This window comes from Pterocles gutturalis, unplaced genomic scaffold, assembly GCF_000699245.1.
Source record: "Pterocles gutturalis isolate BGI_N339 unplaced genomic scaffold, ASM69924v1 scaffold2530, whole genome shotgun sequence".
Lineage (NCBI taxonomy): Eukaryota > Metazoa > Chordata > Aves > Pterocliformes > Pteroclidae > Pterocles > Pterocles gutturalis.
Window position 1 is genome coordinate 46,655 of NW_010140446.1, and position 26,301 is coordinate 72,955.

A 26,301-nucleotide genomic window follows, 5' to 3' on the forward strand; every position below is an offset into this window, starting at 1 on the left:
AAACAATTGGGTTATTCTTGAACTGCGGGAGAAGTGCCTGTATTCCCTTCACGCAAGCTCCTTACTGGCTTTCTGCATTCGTAATTTGTCGGAGCCGTTTCTCCCTCCGTCTTTCTCCCGTTACTTTTTTTTTTCCTTTTTTCCCCCCCCGATCGTTATTCGCCCCCCTCCGAATCTGTGCTGCATCACCAGCTCTCATTATGCTGTGCTCAGTAGCCCGGTGTGTTCTCCGCCTCTGCTAGGCAGTGGCAGCATGGATGGTGCTCTTGTGACGACCTCTGCTGATGCTATCAGTCCACTGCGGATAGGCATGCTGAGTAATCCTGCTGTAAATGGGCGAGGACACGGACACACGAAAAATTAACCACAGCTTTCTTCGAGACCACAACTATGTGACTGAAGGTAACATAAATACTGTTATCATTCTCTTCTTGCATTGCGTATTCTATGCCAGAAATGCTCTGTCATGTTTGGAGATGTATGCTGTTCCTTTTTCTTTTTTTTCTTTTCTCTCTCTCTTTTTATTTTTGGTTTTTTTTTTTTTTTTTTTTTTTTTTTTTAAACCAGGTAGACTTTCAAGGCGTTTTTTCTGTGTGATGTAGCAACAGAATCTGAATTTGCTAAATCTCGAAGGCATTCTGTCGTGCTATGGCAGTATATGAAACTCTATGAGCTAAAGAAGGTCTTGCATTGTGCTGAGTTTGTGCTAGTGAGGTGTGCAGCACCTGGCATTGGATGCACAGTAGCTGCAGTGTGGAAGATTGGAAGCAGTTGATTACTTAAAAAGAGATTAAAGATTTAAGAGCACTAAAGTAAGAGAAATAATCTGTAAAGCTAACTGTTTGCTGGTGTAATAAAGGTTATGCATCTCATTTTGGTAATTTAGCCTGAGCATCACAGACATTGCTGAGTTGATTGTTCCCTAGAGAACCGTATACATTTAGAAGGGATGTGCAGCATAATCTTTTGAAATATTGCTGCCTTCTTTCCGTCGTCTGTGCATGTGTAAGGTACATGAGAAAAGAAAAGGTACCTTCATTTTAAATCATTCAGTGGCTGGTAGTTTATTACATAAAAAGGATTTTTCCTGCAGGTGACACACATTAAATGCTAACAGAATTTACCGTGAGACCCGTGAAATGGTTGGGTCAGGTACTGATCCATGTTTCCTTGCCAGAAAGTTGGTTTACAAGCAGGCCATTTTAATATTGATTGATTGATTGAACAGGAGAAATGTATTTGTAGCTGCTTGACTTTGCAAATATATTTGTGTGTGCAGAGTTTTAACAGCACTTTCCAGCAGCAGAAACAGTACTTCAGTGCAGGCTTATATAATATGAACATTCTTAACATCAGGGTCAACCAATACGACTTGAGACTCAGTCTCCAGATTCTGTCGTCATTTGATCAATGCTCGGTCACTTAATACTCCCATGCTGCATCCTGAAATGTGATCAGCTGATGCTCTCTCGATTATTCATGATTTGCATTTTTTTAGAATGTAGAAAACAGCAGGATGATTTTGCCATACAGGGAATACAAAGCAGATTTTTCAGAAGAAAAATTAAAAATGCTGAGTACTGTAACTGTTACCACTGGCTGTTGTAATTGTTTGCTAATCTTGCCTCTAGGACATTCTTTGCATTCTGGGTCATGTTTTGGTGCATTTTTTAATTTGTTCTGAATTTTTGGTTGATGCTTTTTGTCTGAATGGTGATTTATATTTTGAAATGTAGCCACCTGTAATAACATTTGAAGAAACTGCCTTAAATTTCTAAATTTATACCTTAGATTCTGAAAAATGCACAGTATAGTTACTGCAATGTACTTGCTACATACTGAGATTCAGATGTATATTCACACAGGTATGTGCAACTATGTTAAAATTTAGACTTTCAATTCTGTCAGTTTTGTAATCTGGGGAAAATAATCCCTTATGGATTTTGCAGATCAGTATTCTTTTTTTATATGTTATGGGTGTTTTAAAAACTAGATGGAGATTTTTAGCATTTTAGGGGACACTGCTGATGGAAGTGTTAGATTTTCTCACATTTTATCTTCATTTGATATTTGGATCAGAAGAGCTAAATCTTCTTCCATGGTTGCACATGGAGTAGTTTGTCTGAAGTGGGTCAAAATAAACCTTGGATATCAATGTTGGCCTGTATTTTATTTTCCCTGTGATCAGAAGTCATCATGAAATATGCTGGCATCTGATTTTGAGTTAGATGAAGCATGGGAAACCTTCAGTAGCAAAATGTTAGTTCTTCGGCTCCGACTAGTCCTAGTGTTTCTTGGGAATGCTCAGGTGGTCTGCTGTAATAAAATTCTTCACATCTGTTATATCTGACATTGCCACATGATCTTTTAAAAGATCATGAAAATCATGAGGGAATGGATTATCTGTGAAATTTTTCCAGGGACACCTTCAGCTCAAAGAGGGCCATCACAAATTTTAATTTCTCATTGATGCACTTTGTTTAAAATGCATAATGAATATGTGAGTTAAACCGGTGCTTAAAATGTGCTTTGTTTTTTCTGTTACTTTTTGGGTTTGGTGGTTTTTTTCATGTTTAAAGATTTGGCTCCATGAAAAAGCCTTTAGCACTTCTCATCTCTAGAGGCGTGAAGTCCTTTCACAGTCTTTGCATTTGGTCCTATGATATGTTAGTGCTGCGTGAATGATAGTAACATCCATACAGAAATGCATTTGCAGGCAGTAATGCGTTACTTTGTTATATTGGAAAACAATTTCATTGGGGCCAAACCCAAGTCTTTCTTTTGAGGTCTTTGGCTTTTGTAATCCACTATTTAAAACAAAAGAAATACTTTATATTGTATCCAGTGTATTAGAGAAGTTACTGATTTGTTGTTGTCTGTGAATAACTACAATTTTATCTTCTGTTTTCAGAGTTTTAAAATCTTGTTAAGAGGTGTCCTCTGTCCTTGCTGCTCCATGCAGCAGACTAAATTAATTCACAAAATGAGGTATTTCTGACCTTTTTATGCACTTTCTTCCTCTCTATTCCCTTCCTCTCTGTTCCCTACGCCAACAATAATCAAGAAGATGTGGGTTAACTATAGTATTTTGTTCTCTTCCTCTTTTACTTCTTTGATGATTTAGAAAAAATAATAACCAGGTGACATATGAATTCACAGGGTACAGGAAACTGTGAGCCAAATCTGATTTGCTCTGCTCTTGCTAGTGGACTGACTGAGCGTGTTCCTAATGAAACCGCTTACTTGAGCAAAGTCAAATTTCGTCTCTTTGATGGGCCATTGTTTTGTAACGTTGGGTTTATCTGTATCAAACATGGCTTTACCTTGACTATGGGAACCTGAATTGGTTCTAAAATCTCAAAAATGCCTTGATTTGATGGTTGATGTTTTACTGTGGATAGTATACTATTTCTGGTAATAGCTGTTATAGACACACATATGACAACAGTGACTACCTGGACTTGTTTCTCCTGTTTCATATGTATATCTGCAATAAAACTAATGGAGTTTAAACAAGGAGGGCTTCAATAATTTTGTCATTGTTGCACGATGGAATAAGGCCATTTAATTCCAGGAGCAATACACAGTAAGCTTTTCAATCACTTTCAAAAGTGATTTTTGAAGGAAGCTGCTTTAATTGTTTGTATGGAGAAACGACCTGATGAGACTCGTAAAGAAAGAGAGGAGAAAGACCTGAGGCCTAGAAAATGTGACCTGTGAGGAAAGATTGAACTTTTTTATACGAAGGTGGTGAAACACTGGCCTATATTGCCTAGAGGGCTTGTGTAGCTTCTGTCACTGAAGTTTTTAAAAGCATGTGATATAGATGTCTGTAAGAAATGATATGGGGATAGCTGAGCCTCCCTTGGGGCAGAGAGATGGACTCGCTGACCTCTGAGATCTGTTCAGGCTTGTGATTCATTGCCAAGCTATGTTTTATCTTTATTGCCTTTTGCACTGCAGCTGTGGGAACCAGCTGCCCAGGAGGTGCTGGGTCAGTAAAATGTATTATTTCCACAACACCTTTAGAAGAACTGAGAAGAGAGGAGAGGCACGGTGTAACACGGGAAAGAAGATGGGCTGGACAAAGAGAAACATGAGCCTTTGTCTCTTCCAGGCAAAGTCTATTAGAGCAAATGGCAAGGAAATTGTGGACAGTGAGCTGGGGGAAGGGATAAAGGAGGGACAAGGCTTGTGTGCTTTTAGGGGCAGAGAACATCCTTCAGTCTGAGAGTTCGCTTGACGTTACCTGTGCTTACCATCAACCGTAGAACTGACATGTCTGCTGGCATGCTTTGCTGTCTCAGGACCTTGGGATCAGCTGCGCAGGATTTGATTCAGAAAAGCAAATTGCATGGTATCGTCCCTGTATTCCTGGCAGGGGCAAAAAGCTTTGGGAAACGATGGTACTGCTCCTTTGAGCAACTGCACTGTTTAGTCAGCTACTCTGTATTTTACAGATTTAATGACTGACAGAGGAAATAATAAACAAAATTCACTATTCCTGCCAAACTGTGTTAAAGGATGTGATTCGTATCCATGAACCCGAATTAATCTGGAGGAATGCTTCTCTGGTGGCAAAGGCTTTCTGCAGGTTGTATGCAGACCTCTCTAGAGTATCGATTCATCTCTGCCTTTTCGTGGATTATGCCTGTTCTGGGAAGAAATAAAAAGTTGCCTATACTCTCAGTTTCTAGATAGAGAGAGAGGTTCCTCCCTTAGTCTAGGCCTGCAAATCCAAGTGAAACCAGTGAAGTTGCACAGGTGCAGTGGGGCAGAGGCTGACCTTCACTATCTAGTCATTTATATGGCCGAATGGTGCAGATTGGTTCCATATGGCTTAACTTCTATTAAAAAGTTAATCATGTTAATGGTGTATTAACCTCCTCAGATGTGATATTTGAAGAATAATGAGAATTACCAGTGTAGTGTAAAACATATTGAATCATAACCATGTGATACGTTTATTATAGAGGATGAAAAAAGTAATTTTTTTTCCTGATGATTTTAAAGGAAAATCCTATGCAGATAATGAAAACAGATTTTGGGAGCTTTTCCCCCCTTAACTAACGAAATTACTACCTCTGTTCTTCATTAATCATACTTATGGGGAATTATCCATTTTCATCTGCCAAGAATAAATTTATTTATGAACTTGTCTTTCATAAACATCTCAAATATAATTTGAATAAGAGATGACTACCTGGGAGTATTGGATGAATGTAGCAAACAGGTCAGGCTCATGATCAATATAGTCTGTTCACTTATTTCTGAGAATGGCTGGTAACAAGCTTATTAAGAAAAGTGCAAGAGGTAACTCTTCTTCTCTTAACCTCCAACAATTCAGGATTTATGTTGTGAATATGGGTGATTTTTATCTTTTTACAAAAGTCATTTAAAAACAATTTTAGGTTGACCCTAAAAATTATGGCTCATTCTTATTTTAGTTAACTTATTTTTTTCCTTGAGTGAAGTATGAACAGAGGTAAACCTTGTTAAAGCATAACTTTGCCCCTTGTTAAACAGGATATAGTTATGTCGTTTTGTGCATGGATTTGGTTTGTCTTTCATCTACAGTGCTATTCAGATGAATGTTGTGGGTAGCCTTGAGGATTTGGATTAACAAGGTTTATTCTATCCAAGTGATGTTGCTGACTTTGTAATCTTTATTCATGCAGCTTAGTTGGGAGAAGCCATGGAGGCAGGGCTAGAGTTCTGGCTTGCACTGATGCCCGAACCATTTGCTCACCTGCTCAAGCCTGCAGCTGGATGTGTGGTTCAGAATGCAGGAAAATCAGTACTACCTGAAGCTTGGATCTGCATCGCACAGATTTTTAAGGCAACATTCAGTGTGGGCAACGTGGGGCAGCAATTCATTCATGCAAGCCAGAAAAGGCAATATAGGTTTAGCTAAAGTGAATTGTGCTGCCCACAGTTCTTGTCACTATACAGTACCAGGCAGACATTCAAAGTACTTCGTAGTTATAATTTTCATACTACATCTGTTGGGCACTCATAATACCATCATCTCTATTTTACTTCCCAAATCTGCTTTCAGAAGAAACCGTGATCAGTAGGATTAGGACAGTTGACCCTAGACTGAGACTTTGTAGTTTCTTAATTTGCTGTTCCCAGCATTCCTAGACAGCAGGGACACCTTAGTGTTCACTTCTTACTGCCTCCTCAAAAGACCTGACTCTTCAAGAAAGTTAGTGACTGGCTGTTAGATCCTCCTGAGAGCACTGCAAGCCACTCTGACATGCAGGACATGCTTAAAAGGCATGGAGTTAGCTTGGTTTGGATCTCCATTTAATGTCATGCCTCCACATGACAATTATTCACCAGTGTCACATGTACCCTGTAAAAGGTTACCAAATGTGACTAAACCAGGTGCAATCTTTCCGGTTTGCAAAGGCATAAATCTCTGATGCTGGAGCACTGGTTTTGGTGGGTTGTCCTCGGGGACCAATGGCAACCTTGGCACTCTTTGTGTGCATATATAGTCAATGGATGATCTCCCACTCATTAACTAAATAATAACTATATATATTTGCTGTGTAGTGGTACAGGTACTGGAGAAGTGAATAAGAAGTATTAACAAAAGAGAAGAACCATCTAGAATATTAGCTACATGATGAACAACTCAAGCTGTTTCCGTGACAATGAGCATGCAGAGCTGCAAAAGAACCTGGTTGTACCAATCTGGGGCTTTTCTCAGGTGCCAGCAGTGTCTGAGTGGCACAAAAAGCCAATTAGTTTTAGCAATTTAGCCTACATGCAGTTTATACACACATGTATTATGAAATATAGACAAATATAGACTAGAAGCATTATAAATATAAATGTTTATAGTGTATTTAACTACATAACTACTATACATAATAAATTTTGCTATATATAAACCTTAAAAATTGAAGTTCAGGAGTTCAACAGTGCAGTGTATGTGTAAGGTAAAATGCAGGCATAAAATGTGATCTGTGCAAACTCTCTCTCTGTGCCAGATTTCTTTCTAATTGAAACTGACAATTCAAAAGCATTGAATAATGTAAAACTAAACAACACCATGCAGGTAGAGTCAGTGTCATCGTTCACGGCAGGAGCAATTTATTTAGCATACTCATCATTATGGAAAGAAAACTGTACTTTGCAATATATTTTGTTTTCTATGTAGACCTCAGACATTTCAGCAATGTATCATATATTTAAATGATAAGTTTAGAGAATAATAGATGTGGTTCTTACATAAGTTTAAAATGTGAAACACAATACAACCACACTGAACATTTTATAATAGAAAAAGAACTTAGTATCTTTTATTACAGCCATAAAGAGGTAATCAATCATTGATGCTTATGTTGTGCTACTACATCATTACTAGTTTCTGGATCTTTAAGTCTTTCCTTCCGTGGTTTATTTCAACCACTGTAGTAAGGCTTTGTGTAGAGGAGTATATGCTGAGAGAAGGCAAGGCGTTTGCTGGCTAATGTCAGTGTAGCTGTTTTGGCCAGGGAAAGGATGGTAGAGTAGGTAATTCTCTCAGAAAAAGAGGAAATTATAATGGGGAATTTTGTTTTTTAAATGAGAAAGGGTTTTAAATGCACTTCTAGCCATATCATCAACTGTTTCTGTAGTTCTCAAGTTAATGCTAAGCTTACCTTTAGTAATGAACGTGGTCTATATTACTTATTCCTGGTGAAAGTTCCCCAGTTCTTCACCAAGAACAGAAACCCCACCTAGCAAAGCAGCCTTATACATGGTAAGAGAGTCCCTTTTCTCGGGAATGTTTCTTTGCTGAAAAACTATTGTGCCTGTTATATTTATTGCTTAAATGAAAATGAGAGCAGACTGTATTTTGCCAGTGCAAATACAAGTAATAAAAATATACATTAAGAGTCTCAATTCCTAATAAAATATTTCAGCATGACACATCATGTAGTTCAGTGACTTTTGTGAATCATTAATATGATGGGTTTGGGATCTGTATTGTTAAATTTGTCAATGCTTTTCCTTTCATAGTTACTGATTTATCTGTTTAAAAAAAGGAAAGGAAAAGATGGAAACATCTGCATGTAATATAATGACATTTGTGTGTGTTTTACTTACGACAGAGTACAGAAGAAAGTAAAGGACTGAGAGATGGTTTATTATCCTGTAGTTCCAGTTCAACTCAAGTCAGAATAGAACTTTAATAATTAATTGTCACCTTTAATTCTTCCCATTTGTAGTGCTTTTGTTGTTCATGTGACCCAGGCATTGCAAGCAGTCAACAACTATGCAGAATAACACCATTTGCATAAATTCCGAGGTTAATGCTGCCCTGTGATCGTACTGATTGCATTAAAGACAGCCATAGCATGCTCTGCCTGTTGGACCAGTTTCTGGTAAAAAATAAAGATTGTCAGTGTTCAATTAAAAATAAATGATTGCTTATTTCCTTCTCTCTGTTTTTAATGGATCCATATTATTTCTCCTTAATCTAAGACACTGAGTATTTCACATATAATAAAAACAGTTCTCAAACAGTGAGAGAGTCACCAATTTTCAATAATTTCTTTCTAAACTTTTATCCAGTCAATGCAACCTCATGTTCTATTAACTTTGAGAGGTTACAATTTATGGTAGAACTTGGCACAAGGTCTCTAATAAATCTTTCCAGGGTTTTCAAATGTATAGCTGTAAATCAGGCTCTGTTTGTCATTATTTCCATAAATAATTTCTGGTAGAATGTCTGTATTTCTATATTATGATGTGATAAAAAGAAAAATTCAACTAATAAATTCAGTAATAATTAATTAGTAAAATTCAACAAATAGGCACAGTGGACTGGGAAACGCAGAGCAAAATTGGCTGCCACGGTAGCACACAAGACTCTTGTCATGCTACATGTTCATTTTGACACCCTGCGTGATTTGGTGCCTTTCATTTCTTCATGCAGATCTGTGATACGGGAATAACGAGTGCAAGATGAAGTCAGATGTGTGTTCTGTAGTCTTCTTTTGAATGGAAGATTTAGGTCAAGTACGTTATCTTTAATCAGCAGTGAAGCTCAAAGCAGAATTCACATATGCAGTGTCTTTGAAATAGGTAGCTCTGAATTATTACATGTCTTACAGAAATTCCTGGAATACCTGATGCCAAGTCAAGTAATGGTCTATGGATGCTGGTGCTTCTCATTGCTCGAGTGCAGTGTGAATATGATTTTGTGCGTGTTGTGGGCACTCATACCTTTGTGTATGTGTTACACTCACAGAAGTCTTGTGGATGGCTGCTAGTATATGTTTTCTGGTGTGTCTGCATTCCTTCCACTTGCTATGCTTGAAATGTCAATCTAGAAGGATTAGTACGGCTATGTAGAGTTTTCAGCACTGGGAGATGGGACAATAAGAGCATGTGTGTAGGGCACTGGATGTCTGTCACGTCCCATGTGATTTACAGGCTATTTTGGTCTATGTATGTCAGTGTTTGCTGATCACGGAAGTGGGACTTGCTCTGTGACTGGAGTGAAGCTTTCTTTACACCATGGTGTGAGAAGCAGTGTCCTTACACTTCTGATTTTCCCCTATGGTGGTGATGAGCTGCTGTTTCTCTTAAAAATGGATTACTTGGGCATGGGCTTTGTTTTCCAGGGTTAGGTATGTACTTAATTGTTGGATTCAACATTTCCATGCTTCCACTTGCAGTTCAGGAAAATGGGTCATATAGACCAGAGGCCTTTTGTGACACTATGTAAATGTTACACAGTTGCTAGATTAAAAACAGATAATGTATTGCATCTGTTAGTAGTAAGGATATTGCAAATCCAGCAATTTTATTCACACTTTAAGAGTGACTGCTTACAAGAATTTACACTATGTCCAAGTGAAGACTTTTAGTTGCTTAAACTTTGAACTGCCCTGCAGAAATTAATGCAGAATATGATTTGTACGGAGTATAAACAAACAGTTGTTTGTTGCACTGATCTTTCCCAGTTTTTCAGTTAGGTTGAAATACCAAGAATGTTGCTTTCACTTTTTCATACCTTCAGCTTAATTCCAGGGTATTTTAAATGTGGGGTTTGGTTTGAAACTGCTTGTGGATGCAGTTATTGTCAGCAAATAGCCGATACTCTCCAGAGGAAGCTGAAGCTTAGGTGCCCACCCTTCCATCTCTGCTGCTGTTGGAGCGGAGCCTGTCCCACCACAGGAGGAGTATCCACAGAGAGGAGACCAGAGTGAAAGAGGCACTGGTTAGTCCACCAACCTAACAGTCCAGCTTCTTCATCAAATGCCAAAAACCCTGGCCTGTTTTTAAATTTGTCCCTTGCTAACAGAGAGGGAAACACCACACCTGCCTGCTCCTGAGAGCACAGGTTGCTGTGAGCAGTGATGACTTCTGCGGGTGCAAAGTTGCCGTCTGTCGTCAGGGGACCATTGTTGCTCCATGCAAACTGTCAAATGTGCACCCGAAGTGCTAATGTTTTGATCAGTGTTGTTAAAACTTACATAGGAGTGATGCTTACAGTAATGCGTCTTCAAAACAACATTTTAATAAGGCTTTTGTAATATTTTTTGCACAGTAGAAGGAAATGGGGGAAATGTGAGCTATAAGTACGCTATAAGTATGTTTGGCCGTTATCCTGGATGTACCTGGGAAATGATAGTAATAGTAGTAATGTTAAATCTGAAAGCGGAAAGCTTTGATGCTTCTGCACTATAAATAATTACTAACAAAGATGAGTACCAGTGTGGAGACTTGTTTGTAGAGGGATTCATTTCTGATTGTTAAGTGTAAGTGTATTTAGATAGAAGATGATTTTTGTTCCTGAAAGCCAAGAAGTTGGTGTAAATTGGGGGAATTAGCGATTTGGACTCCACAGAGCAAACATCAGTCTGGTCATTATAGATGAGACTTGACAGATGTAGTTATACTGAGGTTAGCACAGGAAGCTACTCCTTTATTTTACATTTTAATGACTGAATTCAGTCATTATGGCTGGCATATTATTGTTTCTAATTGAATTTACACAGTTTTCTTTAAAAAATATCCAGTTTGGCAGAGTTTCCTTTCCTGAAATGTTGAAGCATTCAATGTCCCTCTTGGTAAGTCACCTCTGATCCAGAATTCTCCATTCATATATTTATTTGTGCATATGAGCATATGCATTCATGGATCTTCATTGTCCAAGACAGTAATGCATCCAAAAACTCCAAACACTTTTGAAATTTTAAGACTAAGTAGAAAACCTTATCTGAATTTTGACAAGATTTAAAATGTAAATTTCTATGTTAAAAATGCTTTTAACTTTAGAGCTGCCACTGACCATTTTGACTGGCTTTAAATCTGATTTCTCTGATGTATTCATCTGTTAGCTACCATTTCTAAAATGTTATTTCATTCTGCAGCTTGACAGATTTAGAGTAACTTACAAGAACATACTAGTTCTGTTGTTTTACATGCTTTGAGAGATCTGTATCATAGGTTAATGGGGTCAGTGTTTGAATTAACATGTTGTTAACTGAGGATGCCTAAAATATAGAGAATCATAAAATAGTTTGGGTTAGAAGGGACCTTTAAAGGTTATCCAGTCGAAACCCCCTGCAATAGGCAGGGACATCATCAACTAGATCAGGTTGCTCAGCGCTCTGTCCAACCTGACCTTGAATGTTTCCAGGGATGGGGCATCTGCCACCTCTCTGGGCAACCTGTTCCTGTGTTTGACCACTCATACTGTAATAAATTTCTTCCTTATATCAAGTTCAAATCTACCCTCTTTTAGTTTAAAACCATGTCCCGCTGCAACACACGCCACTAAGAAGCTTTTCCCTATCTACCTTATAAACCCCTTTAAGTACTGAAAGGCCACAATAAGGTCTCCTCGGAGCCTTCTCTTCTCCAAGCTGAACAACCCCAACTCTCTCAGCTTTTCCTCATAGGAGAGGTCTTCCATGCTCTGGACTTGCTTCAGCAGGTCCCTGTCTTTCTTATGTTGGATTCAGTACTGCAGATGGGTCTCATGAGAGTGGAGTAGAGGGAGAGAATCACCCCCTTCGACCTGCTGGTCACGCTGCTTTTGATGCAGCCCAGGATGTGGTTGACTTTCTGGGCTGCAAGCGCACACTGCCAGCTCATGTCCAGCTTTTCATCTACCAGTACCCCCAAGTCCTTCTCAGCAGGGCTATTCTCAATGCCTTCATCCCCCAGCCTGTATTGCTACTCGGGGTTGCTCTGACCCATATGCAAGACCTTGCACCTGGCCTTGTTGAACCTGATGAGGTTCACATGGGCCCACTTGTTGAACTTGCCCAGGTCTATCTGGTTGGCATCCCTTCCCTCAGGTGTGTCAACTGCACCACTCAGCTTGGTGGTATTGTTGTGATAGATATGCTCTATCACGATAATAGAATGCAAATAATTGAGCTCGAGGAGAGGAATAAAGGAACTATCATTCTGCTTTCAAAAATGAGCAATGGCAGTGCTGCCTTTTGCGGCTTTGCACTGCAGTCCAGAAACTGTTACTCCAAAATCTGAGGTTTTATTGTATAAGTGAAACCCTTTAGGAGTTTGCAAGGCAAGATCTGTTAGTTAAATAGTGCCAGTACCTGCATCCAAAATAAATAAAAGGTAGCTATATGAGATTTTGCTACATGTGACAACGAGAGATACCTAAGCATTTTAACTAGGACCTGCCGTCATGGGTGGAACCTGCTCTTGGAGGAGGTACAACACAGTTCTAGCAAACTTGAGCACAGGTGTTTCACCTAAAAATAGTAATGTCACCAGTTTGCTCATACTGGACAAGGAATTTGGGGAAGTCTTGTGCATTAGCTTGTAAGTGGTTGTTCTCATTAGTTTATGTAAAGAGTCATTGTTTTTTCTGTTCCTTGTTCTGTGGCCCACTGAGAAACTGTCTGCTGGAGCACAGGAAGATATTCTTGTAAGAGTTTTCATTTTATTTTTCAAAAACTGATTCTACTGATGGAAGGATGAACAGAGTTTATTGACAGAGTGCAATAGTAGCACATAGGGCAGAAACAGACGAAGGAAAGCACCTGTTCATCTTAGTAGCTTTTGAAAGCAATAACCCAACAGCTCCCTGAAGCTTTTATCCAGTTCAGAACCCCCAGAGCTCCTCTTTTCAACTCTGGGGCTCCCCAGACCATATCCATGGATTGTCCATTTCTTCTTTTGAAGCTAGCTGCTTTAAAAACTGTCCACTTTTGATGTTGTGTTTCTGTAAAATAACTGATTGTTCTGGGGCCAGCTTGTTCCCGCAGTTCTGTGAATCTCAGTGAAGACATGCTCTGGCCTCTCCCTCTGTGTGTCCTTTCTCTGTATAAAAAGAGAGGAGAAGAAAACTATTTCAAAAGTTTTCTTAGCTTATGTTTCAGAGAGAAGAGACATTCTGTGTTGCAGACAAACTGAACGCAGAAGTTCATATTAAAACAGAGAAAGTCCAGTAAATACGTGGATAAGCGTATGGATTCTGTCTGTACTCCTTTTACTGCTCCTTTTCCTGCTTGCAGTGTGTCACGGTGCTGGTGAGTACGCCAGCCTCTCCCTGAATTGCTGCTGCTATGAGCCCTTTGTGTGACAACATTGGAAACATAACAATCACATTTTTTACACTTAACTACTTACTACTTCTAAAGATTAAGTCTTTAAAAAAAGCAGAGTTAAATAACAAGCTCTGTGCTGACATGGTTGGTCTCTTAGCAGCAACCAAGCCTACTGGGGTCTAATGTAAAGTTATCTAGGTCTGTTTGTACCCTATATAATAATCCCAAATTTCTTCTTCTGTCACAGTTTCTAGTTGAGGTGAATTTCATCATATCAGTGTTTTTCAGAACTTTCAGTTTACCATCATAAATATTGATGCCCTTATCATACATTTACCACAATACAAGTGATGTAAGACGTGAGCTATAGTTTCTGTGTGTTTAGTATGTGTTAACTCACAGATAGCTGGTGTTTTGCAGAATCTGAATCTTAGATCCAGTAACATACCACCCTTGAAGAAGAGGAAGAAGGATGTGCTGATCCGTTCTTATAGTTCAAAATTTGGTCTGAATCTAAAATACGTCTGTTCTTCTAGATGTCTGACATGTGGTCAGGACTGGAAATTACAAAAGAGAATATGGATATTTTGGGACTAAATATTTCAGAATAATAATTTACAGTCTCCTCTGGTTCACACAGCCTTCTACCCAGGCAACAAATACTTTCTTAAACGTAGTGGTCTGCCTTGAAGTCCCCTTTCATGTGCTTCTGGTATGTGTCTTCATGCTGCTACAGTTCCTTTGATCTCCTTTTGGCCACTTTCCAGACCATCTTTTAATTGCTTTTGTGAAATTTCCATACCAGCTTTAATTCCTACCAGAAGGCAACTGTCCCATCTCTCTTAAAGCAGGGCACCAAAGCTTTAAATTCTCAAGATCTCTCTCTCTGGAAGTAATAGTCCCAGCTCAGACTTTGGAAAAGTCAGGAAAATGTAGATCCAAGCAATGCTGGGGAGAAAAATAAGGATATGGAAATATAGTCGTTCCTTCCTTCACTGCAATTTTTCTCTTTCCATTTGCTGCTTGACTCGATTGTAGTGATACTTTTATCTACAGTACTTGCTCCTCTTCAAGCTCCAGAAATCTTTATTGAAAAAAATTGAAATCTAGCAAAACCATAACTCATTCGGCACTCTATGCTGAGTTCTTTCTGCCCTCTGTACTTATATCTATTGAATCTTGTGAGTGCAAGACCTGGGATTGCCACCCAGTGCCCTTCTTTTACTGTCGTTAAAGGACACAGATATGACTCAAAATCATCTGGACTTGGAGCAATTGATTAATCTTTATATGACCCTCAGGTGCAAGGGGAGGATCTTTTTGAAATTTCATGAGTCCCTACCTCTACACCGTTTACTGAAAAGGAATTTCTGACTTTGGAAGGAGGCCTGGCAGGCTTAAGGTCCTAGTTAAATAGGTTAGTACCAGCAGACTTATCTAAAGAATGGGATCAGGATTTTACCTGATTATTGCAAGGGAAAAGCTAGTGGTGTTTCCTTTTTTAAGTTTATCGCTGTACTATAGAAATGGAAGTGACTGGAAATAATGGAGGTTGCATGAGGGTTTGGTTTTTTTTTTTTTTTTTAGTTCAGGTGTATTTTTTCTAACCTGGTACGGTTTTTAAAAACTGAAATGCACTACTTTGTGTCCTAACAAAACCAAGATACACGTTTCCATCAAACGGAACAATTTCTTCTTTAAAATCCTGACAGATTGTTACAACCTTTATGTAATTGTGATTTAGTATCCAATGAAGTCTGTTAAGAACCTGCCACTGGCTCCAGTGGGATTGGATCAGGGTGTATGGCTTTGCATAGCAGTATTCTGTGTACATATTGTAAGTCCTTAAAAATGTATGTCTGTATATAGAAACCAAAAATTTTGTTTATGCTTTGAGAGTCCTGATTTTAATCTCTGTACCTATTTTTTCTAATTACTTTGTGCCATAACCTTAGTTACTTTTGTCTTCAGTACTACATTATGTATGTTGCAGAGATGTAGTATATAACCCCTGGTACTGCAAGAGTTTTTTGTTTTTTTTTTTTTGAAGAGTTTATCTGACTCAGTGCAAGAATGAATAAAGTTATAGCTTACCAAAACCTTTCTGAGAATCTCGGTGTGCTGGATCTTCAGAGATTCAATACCATTACTAGTTTTGTTCTTTAGGCCAAAACAGGTAAAGGTGGAAATTTGGCCTAACTTCACTGTATTCAGAAATCTTAGATTCTACAAAACTTAGATTTTGCTACGTACTGTCAGGAAACATAAGTACGTTTTGCAGTTTCACAAGAGAAAAATCATGGGAGCTGAAGTTATGTGGATTTGTTAAAGGTGTTAGTTAATTTTCTTAGGGTTTACTGCATTCCTGTTCACCAGCAAAATGTATAGTTAGCCTATCAAGAATTTGTTCTTTAGCCAGATGAACAAACTTTCCATCATTACTCTAACCGTTTAAAATTATCATTTTCTTTCTTTGCATAGTGGGTTAGGAAATCTACTTGAAATTCTCATGCGTAATGTAATTCCACTATTAAAGTTAGCCTGTTGGATACCGTGACCTTAATACTGTCTTTGCAAGTTTCCTTGAGAGCTTAATGTATTCAAATTAGTAATAACCTAGGTACAAACCCATTTCTTTTTATTTGACCTTTTTGCTTACTCTGTCTATGTGATTTACCCTTGCTGCATATTGTTTTCCTTTAAATACTCTTATGTCTTTGCTTGAAGCAAAGCTACTGTCCAGATGTTTTCTTTGAGGTAATGTTGTTTCAGGCTACTTGTTAACTTTCTGAAATGCAAATTAATTGTAGTTCAGGTTTTAATTGTATGTCTTTTTCTTCTTTTCAAGAATATACTGCCCGGACACATTATCAGTTTGTTATTTAAAGAGCTGATAAATATGTCTAAGTTGTATTAATTTATGTTTCAATAGAATTCAAATTAATGCTAACCAGAAGGTCTTTCAATGGATGAGTAGCTTGAAAGGTATAATTAAATCTCTCTGAAAAAAATTGCAGGATGTTTCATGATTGTTATTAACATAGTTTCGCTTTAAGTAAATTTCTTTGTTACCAGTATTTTTCAGTGTTATTCGCTACCAGAACTACAAAAAATGTACATGTCTTAAAAAAACAGTAATTCTTTCCCTTGAAGTGCCCATTTGTGTACTTTTGGGTTTATGCTGATTTGTTAGGTTCATATTGTCCCCCTAAATTATGCTTTTACAGCTTCCAAAAAGTTCGTATTGTGGTAGTGCCATAATGACACAGAGGTTTTTTTGAGCCATGTGCAGAACCATTTAGGTAAATCCTTAATCTTAAGCTGATGAGGACTCTCCCTGTAGTCAGTGATTACTGTTAAGATCATTCCAGAGTGCTTTGGTTGGGGCATTACCTCAAAGATTAATCCACTATTAAGGAATAGACTACAGCTGAAGAATTAGCACAGTTGCATTGCTGGAATGAAAAACTGTGTACCAAATGCAGAATTAATCACTTCCCTTAAGATCATCAAGTCCAACCGTAAATGTAACACTGCCAAGTCCACCACTAAACCATGTCCCTAAGCGCCACATATACACATCTTTTAAATACCTCCAGGGATGGTGACTTAGCTGCTTCCCTGGGAAGCCTGTTCTCGTGCTTGATAACCATTGTGAATAAATTTTTCCTAATACCCAATCTAAACCTCCCCTGGCACAACTTGAGGCCACTCAGTTGCTCTTGACCTTACAACATCATGCACGACTACCAAGAAGTGTTTGGCTTCATAATCTGTGTAATCTCTGCCAAGTAGTTGTAAACTGCTATTAAATTGCCCCAGCCTTCTCTTCACCAGGTTAAACAAGCCCTGCTCCCTCAGTCTGCAAATGTCCGAAGCACCCGACCAATTTGGCAGGTGCTTAGGACTTTGGTGGATTTTGTCCAATTTCTCCACTTCAGCTGGGGTGGAGTAGAAGCTGGACACAGTGTTCAAAGTCTAGCCTCATCAGTGATGAGCACAGAGTAATTTCTCTCATTCTGCTGGCCATATTCTTCGTAGTGTTAGCCCAGCACGTGGTTTGCTGATGTGAGCCCACTGTTGTCTCATCTTCAGCCTAGCAGCTAGGATGACCGCAGGTCCTTCCAGGCAGGCTGCCATGTTGCCAGTTGCTTTTTAGCCAGATGTGTGGAGCTTTTCTGCCCCAAGTGCAGAATTTTGCACTTCTCTGTGTTGAACCTCCTGAAATTTCTCAGGGTCCATGTAGATTCTCATGGATAACTTTTTTTTTTTTTTTGTTGCTTTACAGCCACGTCTTGTCTTCCCTTAGATTGTAACTGAGAGGTGAAGCACTGAGTTTGTATTGTTGGTTATATCACTATGGAAGTGTTTAGATTGGCAATATCTTGCAGTCCATGGTGCACAGTGAGTATACACTAAACTTGGATGGCACCAAAGTGAATTTTCTGTATGTTTTTTTTCATGAATCAATGTAAGTTTTTTAGCTACCTCCAGCTGACAAGATTGTTTGAAATATACCAAAGAGCCTTAGACATTTCTGCTTCATGAAAGACTCGTTGATTCTTTTCTTAGTGAGAAAGATGGCATTTTTATCTAATACCTCAAATAGTAACAGAGGGGATTGCATTTAGTGTGCAGTAGACTTGAAAGAAATCAATATTCTTTTTAGCTTGTGTAAAAAAATCACAGGTTCTTAGCAAAGCCATAGCATATAGTATATTGAAACTGTCATTATTCCTTTTTATGTGGCGACTATCCATTAAAGTTCAGGTACTAGCAACATCATTTCTGGAAGCTGGAATGTAAGTATGGGCTCCCTAGCAGTGATGACTAACATGGTTTGGCTCTAGGTACAAATTGTCAGGGTAACTTTTCTTCACTAGCTGTATGTTGGTTGAGGAGACCCTGTCCTCACACACATGCTGGAAACAGGAAAGATTATGTTCGGTTACCACCTGAATGTGGTCATTGAGTGAAGAATGGAGAGGAGGAATCCGCTGCTGCAGCCATAGATGTGGTGGATTAATTCATCTAATGGTCCACACAATGGACTTCTCACCATTTCTTTTTCCACTCCTGGAGACTAAAAGGTAGGTTTTCTTCATTCTCAAAGGGAAAATGGCCTGTAGAAAATCCAGTGATTTCCATGGGACTCACAGGAAAATTTCTGGTTGACCTGAGAACTAAGTCCAGTAGCTATATTACAGTCCTTATGTACACAGTAGATTCTACCCAACATTTAAACAAGGGAGAAGAGGGGATATTCCAGCTTGGATATGGTGGCAGGATGTGTTCATCCTAAAAACAGCATGTGCTTTCTGTTGTGGAAGAGCTTTCTGTTTGAATTGGACTAATCTCTGGAACATATGTCTTTCCTGTGGCAAAATTGTTTTCTTTTATTCCATGAACTACTTTCCCAGACAGTGAAAGTGATCGTACCTTTTAGAAATATCCCATATGGTTAAAGTACATCTTGAAGTGCTTGGGATGCATATGGCAGCATAGACTGTAGGGGAGGTTTAAGAACAGTAGCTAACTTGTGAGGAGAAGATCAGGAGGTTGTAAGCAAAGGAAAGGCTCTTTGAAGCATTTAATGCACAAGGTGCTTATTTTTGAATGCTTAAAGCTTGTTTTTGAAACACACGTAGGTTACCCTCAAAGTGTGAAATGCTTGATATTTGATGTTCTTATAGATTACTAAAGCAAACAAAGAAAAATCCACACTGTGACTGTTTCAGCTCTTGCTTTCCATTGTGGCTTCCTCTGCCCAGTTTTAGCTTTTACCAGTTTGCATTTGAGGGGGGGGGGGTAAACACATTAACAGTTGTGGTTTTGGGTGAAAGCTGTTTTCACTAATGCCAGTCCTTCCAAAGATTATTAGAAATTGTCCCCAAACATTTCAAAGTGTTTGAGTTTTTTTCTCTGTCTGGAGAGAAAAGTATCAGTGATATCCCTGCATTGTTACTGTAGTATCTGGATTATCTATGTGTCATGCTCTTTGTGAGGCAGCTTTTTGGTGACTCTGAGAGGAGTTTAGGTGGTATGTAAAACCCAGGGTCACCAGGGTTCCATGATGGTTTTGGTTTTTCTGGTACTCCTAGTGTTTGTCACATAAAGAAAGGGAACAGATTTACTAAAATTCCTGTTAGTGCTTAGAATAGTCACAGTCTTAGATAGTGAACAGAACATCTAACTATAGTGCTCAGGGCAGAATTAATCATTGTCCTATTTCTTTGAGCCAGTCTGCTGTATCTTATATTTAAATGCTGGGTGTATTAAATATGGTATTATATATGTGGCCAATTGTTATTGTTTCTCTTGGAGATACCTCATCCAAATATCTTGGCCAAAGTCTGTTTATAATCATAGCCCATGGACAGCCATAATCATAGTCCAAGGTAGTACATATTCAGAGAGACAAACTGGTTTATGACTTTGAAGTTGTTAATGTTTGAAACTGGGAACTTTGTGAAGAGGGAAGTGGTATACGGTGACAAATAAAACATAAAAATAACATAACATAAAAATAAACATTAAGAAGGTGCTCTGTCTGGCATCTTTGTTCAGGAAGTGAGTGATGCATAAATATGTTTTGCCCAAAAAAGAAGTGAACAGTTCTGTTTACCCCTACATTTACTCCTTAGCATACACCTCACTGAAAGATTGAGCTTGAGTAATTGATACAGTAAAAGTTAGGTTTGTTTGGGATTTTTTTTTCCCTAATATAGTTCCTCTGCCATATGTTTTATAATCATCACTTTCTTGGCTTGCTTTCCATGCTTTTCAGCAGTTCTGAATTATATATAAAGCTCACATATATAGGCTTTGTCTCATCTCTCAATTCACTTGCAAGATTAACATTGCTGTTGACCAAAGTTAAGCAAATGCAATGAAGGCTGATATGTTTCCAGTTAATTATTGGAAATTGTTCCTGCCTGTGAACATCAATATTCAGTGCACACTCCTACCAGAATAAAACGGTTGGTCCAGCTTCCAGTTCTCTGTGTTTAAACTTGACATTTCCTCCAACAAAAAACCTCGTGGTACTCCTGAAAGATACACAGAGGTCACTCTTGGAAGCAAACATACTTGTTTTAGTAAGGCTTTAGAGAATTGTTTCTGAAATTGTGAAACATCACATTCATCACCACACTCAAAAGAATGATTTATTCACATATTTCAGATAGAGTATTTTTTTGCCACTTTCTCTCTGATGGACTGGACATTGGTATACACAAATCATTTATATGTGTCACACTAATAACTGGTGTCTGAAAATTGTCATCCTAGCTGGAAACCATGAGAACAGTGGAAAGTTTCCTTTTCTGCTTTAGAAGTTGTCTTTGTTAGGATTGATTCTTGTGGTAACCCTATTTAGATTAATGTGGAAGTAAAATAAAATGCCTCTATGGAATGGGTGGGACAGGAGAAGCAAAAGAACCGCTTCTCTGTTTGGTAACTCATATGGTAATGGTTTCTGTAAAGGAAGTGTACAAAGAGTAGACTAAGAAACTTGCTATTTTGAACGGGAGGTAGGAGAGAGAGTTACTCAATGGCAAGTACTTGTTCCCATCAGAGTTGAGAGATTAATTTAAACATGATTTCCTTATTTATTTTATTTAGGCTGTCTAGTTAAGTTTATTCTTAATAGCCATATCCCAGCTTGCAATGTAGGTGACTGGCAAGAGCATCATCAATTCGTGAACCAAAGAATCCAGCTTGCTGTCCGAGCAGACAAATGGAGCTCCAGAGAAGATGGGAAAGTAACCAAAATACTTCAGTAGAAAATGGGGGTGCTTCACCACACCCTGAACTGTACTCACTTGAAGCAGGCATTGTCAAATTAATTTCCTTTTCCTTCACTTTTAATGTGGAAGGTGCTGACTGACAGCCCTGGAAATTAAGTCCTCTATTTCTCCACAGGACAGGTATAGCAAGGGCGGCAGCAATGCAAGCTTCCCCACATTATCCTGCCAATGTTCCTCAGCCCAGTTCTGAAGAGGTCACTTCTGGAGGTGAGTGGGTGGAAGAGTCTCTGTCCACGCCGTTCTTGCTGCCAGGCAGTGGTTCTTGTGGGACACGCTGTTGGACGGAGGCTGCCCCCTTGTCTTGAATGAACCACCAGTCTTTAACAGATAATCACTTATGTATTGTGAAGCGGCGTGCGCTGGATTCATTGAGGTTGCATTATTCTGCTTGACTGCTGTCATATTTTGATATTTCTTTGTGGCTGGATGGCACCTTTGCATTTTTTTTTTCTTTTTGCACTGTTTTGTTTTCAGAGACTTTGTCAATGCTTTGTGTACACGTCTACAAAGTAGCATGCGAATAACTGAATGCGGTCTGATTGTAAATGTGATACAGAAAAGCAGTCACTGCTGGCAGCCATGTGTGCAAGAGGAGCTTTAGAGCACTAGACCAGGAGGCATGCTTTGAAACGCACCAGAAATTGATAACAAAGTGAATGTTGGTTTTCAGTATCTGAATGAACTATTAGGTTTCTCTTGTAGAGCCGTATCTTAACATTTTCTCCTTCTATAATTACTATGTAATTGAGATATTAACACCAATTAAGCTGGTAAACTAATGTTCTTTTTTAGATTATTTTACAATTAATGAAATCTGCCTATCTAAAGTTAAACATGCAAAATTCTACACTATATGAAAGTAATGGGTATGTATTGCAGTTACGATAGATAGTTGTAATCTGTGAGAGGAATCAATACAACTGATGTGACTGCTCACAAGTTTGGCAAGTGGATTCTCACATACATTTCTGGATTTATTTAAGTACTATATACTTCAAAGACAGTGAGGAGTTTTGTTTTCAGCCAAATTTGCATCCCTTAAATACAGAAGTACAATTGAGAAAATGGAAACAAAGGCTTAGCAAGGCTGTTAGGTCATGGTGAATTACTTCTGTGGCTTCAGATGCTGTGTGAAGAATTTGTGATGACTTGATTGTCATTTGCAGTTGAGAGCTATAAGTAACTCTGTTCCACAGCTGTTTGTAAACAGGTATTATAACAAGAGAAAGTAGTACAATTCAATAATTATATAAATCTGGCTTTACTCTGACTGTTTCCACAAGATCTAGAATTAGAAGAGCTAATTGTCCTAACCAGAATACACTCCCTGAAGGGATTTCTGGCCTTTTTTTATTTTAAAGGATATGAATCAGAATAGTATTCATTCCACATACAGCTAAAACAGTTTCTGACTACTTTTTTGTCAGTGTAGCAAGGGATGTGGGATTTGGCTCATAATTAAAGTAAGTGATAAGAGTCCTGCTGGGAAGTAATTTGGGACCAATCCATAAATTCATTTTAAGTGAAGAACAGTTTGAAGATCCTTGTAATGACAATACATGGCATTAGCTAGTATAGTATTAGGCATATTTGCTAATAAGTCACCTTACTTCATTGGTGCCAATGAATCACATGGATTTGATTTTTCAGTTCTTTTGAATGCAGAGCAGATTGCTAACCTCTTACTGTTGCTGGCAAAGCCATAGAGAGGTCCAGAGTCGGCCTCCCACATGCCTGTGTGAACTGAGTCCAGAATTTCAGTTCAAACCTACCTCTATGCCATGTAAACCTTTGGAGATAGTTATATACCTTTTCACAATTAAACCTTTTTTATAATAGACTTTATTTTATGTTCAAGTACAAGAATACACTTAAATCATTGTCAGTACAAACATGAAAAAGGTATGGTCAAAGAGACCATTTTTTTCACACTGTATTTCATTCATACAGCATTCATCTTTCTGTTTCTGTGAATTCTGATTAATACAAAGTCTGATTTTTTTGCATATTTACATTGAATAATAGTGATCGAAATGAAACTTGTAAAACACTGTAAAACAATGTAGTACTCAGAACATCCCAGAGCAGGATAATCCTCATAACGTTGATCCTGGAGTCCTAACTTGTGTAAGTAATTTTATTGATTCCACTATGACTGGTCACATGAGAAAAGGCTTCAGCATTAGGTTCATAGTTATAGATCTCTTCCGTTTTATCACCTTTTCCTTACCTCTAGTTATATCCTAGTGATTGTATAGCTTCACTGGTTATGTCCAAGGACTGGGAGTAGAGGAAAGTTAAACCAGCCCTTGGAGGGGGTATATAAATATGTTTCCTGAATTACAGTTGGTTTGAGGCTTCAGGCTCAATTCACAAAGTCATTTTTCTTACTGACCACTAGATAACAGCAGAGTTTAAGGGACATATCCAGAATTTTGGGTCAAGTGTTGGAGGCAGAAGGTTGCAAACAAGGAATAAGCAACTCTTTAGGTTCACATTTAGTAATGTGTGGACCATGCATGGTCACTCCCGTGCTAAAATGTTTGTTTCTTTTTTTCTCTTTCTATCTGCGATGGTAATATAGATCTGTATTTAGATGTAGGTGATCCAGAAGGGACTTTGCTTATTCCTAATCTGCTGGAGGTATCTTTTGGAAAGTGTCTCCCTAGCAGGTTTGGAGGTAGGGTGGAGTACGTCAGGCCACAGATGATCTGGAAGGAACTGTGTAAAGTTAGATTGTTCAAAGGGAAGTGTGTGTTTGATGCACTTAGAAATGTTTCATGTGTCAGCACCGGACTTCTAAAAATAAGTGACTGAGATGCAGCAGAAGGAAATTCCTTCTGATCAAAACTTTATGTCACTGGTGTCTGTAAGTAAAAGGGAGACTAAAGTACCAAAGCTACGGAAATGAAAACTCATTGCTCAGATATCAGACTGTGCAACTGATTTAATAGATTTACCAGGTAGTTATCACAGGCTCCTAACATGTTACTGTTTAGTATTATTGTGATTGTAGGAAGGAATTTGTCACTTGTCTCCAGGTTTCATGAAGGACTAAGTTTTTACTCTCCATTCGTCTCTAGGTTGGCAGTTTTAGTCCAGCCGTGTTCATTAGTGACCAGGATATCATTATCAATCAACAGCTGTATAACAGTTATCTGAAATATGTTTGTTTATATGTTTATTTAGTTCCTAGTAGTCTGCAGCGTTACTATGGCATCTGTAAAGGTTCAAGTGTTGGCACACATGGAACTCATTGCAGGATCGTTACTGATGCTGTGAACTCTTACGGGGCAGGAAATGCATTTTTCTGGTTGCACACAGAAACACAGATCTGCCTGAGACTTCAGATACTCCTGTAATGCAGATAATAAGGAAATATGTATTTATAGCAGTCTCTGTGCAAGGAGCAAACAAGGAAATAGTCCACCAAATCCCACAATAGCAATTTCATTCATTTAATTATTTTATTTTGAATGACTAGGAAATTGAGGCCCATTGAAATTTCTTTTGAGAGTGTCACCTTTAATCTTGTAGCAGAGTTTTGGAATTCAGACATTGAAAACAGTTCAACTGAAAAAAATACTGCAAACGCAGGATGAGGTACGCAGACAAAAATGAAAAGGTGATCCCAATGTAAATCTTTCAGGGGCCTTATGGGAATGCCATCTGACTATCATCATCACAGATACAATACAGGTACCTGTCATCCTCTGCGTTGCATAAAAACCTAACTCAAAAATGGGCTGAGTTTTCATAAAAGTCAAGCTATCAGATTAGCCACAAAACCCCATGTAAAGTGGTTTTTTGTTTTTGTCATTCTTCTGTTCCTAGGAAGCTAACAACTCAAGAATAGCGAAGTTGATGGAATCTAAATTTTTAAAAGAGTTTTTTCTACTTTAGTTTGCAGGTACAGCAAATTCAAAGTTAACAGAATAAATACTGAGACCCTAGAATTCTGAGATTTTCTGGGACAAAGAGAAGGTTTGTTTGCTTGGAAGTACTGTTTGCAGTTTCTTCGGCTCATCTGCTTTTCATTTGGAGTTGATAGAGAATTTCTCCTGCACTTTAATGGCTGTTTCGCCATGACTCTGTGAATTTTTGTAGACTTTCTTTTACTTGGTCAAGTACTTTGGGCTCTTCTAGGGAAATGAAGAAAATTAGGAAATGTGTTCTTTCTTAAAATACTTGAGAATGTGCTTCAGGAAGAAGAAAACCTTTTTTTTTAAAAAAAAAAAAAAAGGACAGATGCATCTTAATAAGCAGTTTAATAAGAATTAAGGGATGGATTAAAATTTATCTGTATTGAAAAAAGTGGTGATTAAATTCCAAGGAAATTGATCTGAACTTCCAGGCAAAAAAAATTTCGATATATTAGCTGGAGTCTTAGGGCAAAGATGGCTGGAATTTAGACAGTTTGCTGTAACATTATCTACCAGATGCTGTCTGTGGATATGTGTGCAGAGCGCTGAATGACATTGTGACATTTATATTGCTCTGTTGTTTGTCAAAAGAAAAAAAGGCTTGTTTTTCTAATTAAGTAGGAGAGAATGATACAATGTATTCTGGCGATTTGTGACCAGTTTGGGAGAACAAGGTCGTCTTTGTTCTCTAGAATGGGAACAGTAGAGATCAATTCTGAATGAAAACTTTTATTCTGGATAACAGCTGTTTTTGGAAAACGCCAAGATATTTTTATTAGTAATGTCTACACCAACATCATTGTAATTTTGTGAGGAAGGTGTTTCAGTGTGAGCTCGCTTAACTTTGTAGGAGTGCTGAAGTGAAGGCTGCCAATTTATGTCAGGGGGAGCACGATGGGACAATATTCAACCTCAAAACTATGAAGAAACATTCAAATGGATTAATGTAAGTGGAAAGGAAAGCTTAGCTGTAAAGAGGTTTCTTGGTTGTGGGGGGTTTTTGGGGGGGGCTTTTTGTTTGTTTGTTTATTAGTT

General features: G+C 38.3%; 1 protein-coding gene across 1 annotated transcript in view; it reads left to right on the top strand.

The window, feature by feature from the left end:
• Positions 1–259: 259 nt before the first annotated feature.
• LOC104469218 (serine/threonine-protein phosphatase 2A 55 kDa regulatory subunit B gamma isoform) overlaps positions 260–26,301 on the top strand; it is an 86,874-nt gene continuing 60,832 nt past the window's right edge. The window contains exon 1 of the mRNA XM_010083648.1: positions 260–402. Coding sequence (XP_010081950.1) covers positions 333–402 — 70 coding nt within the window. The 5' untranslated portion in view covers positions 260–332. The remainder of the gene's footprint in view (positions 403–26,301) is intronic.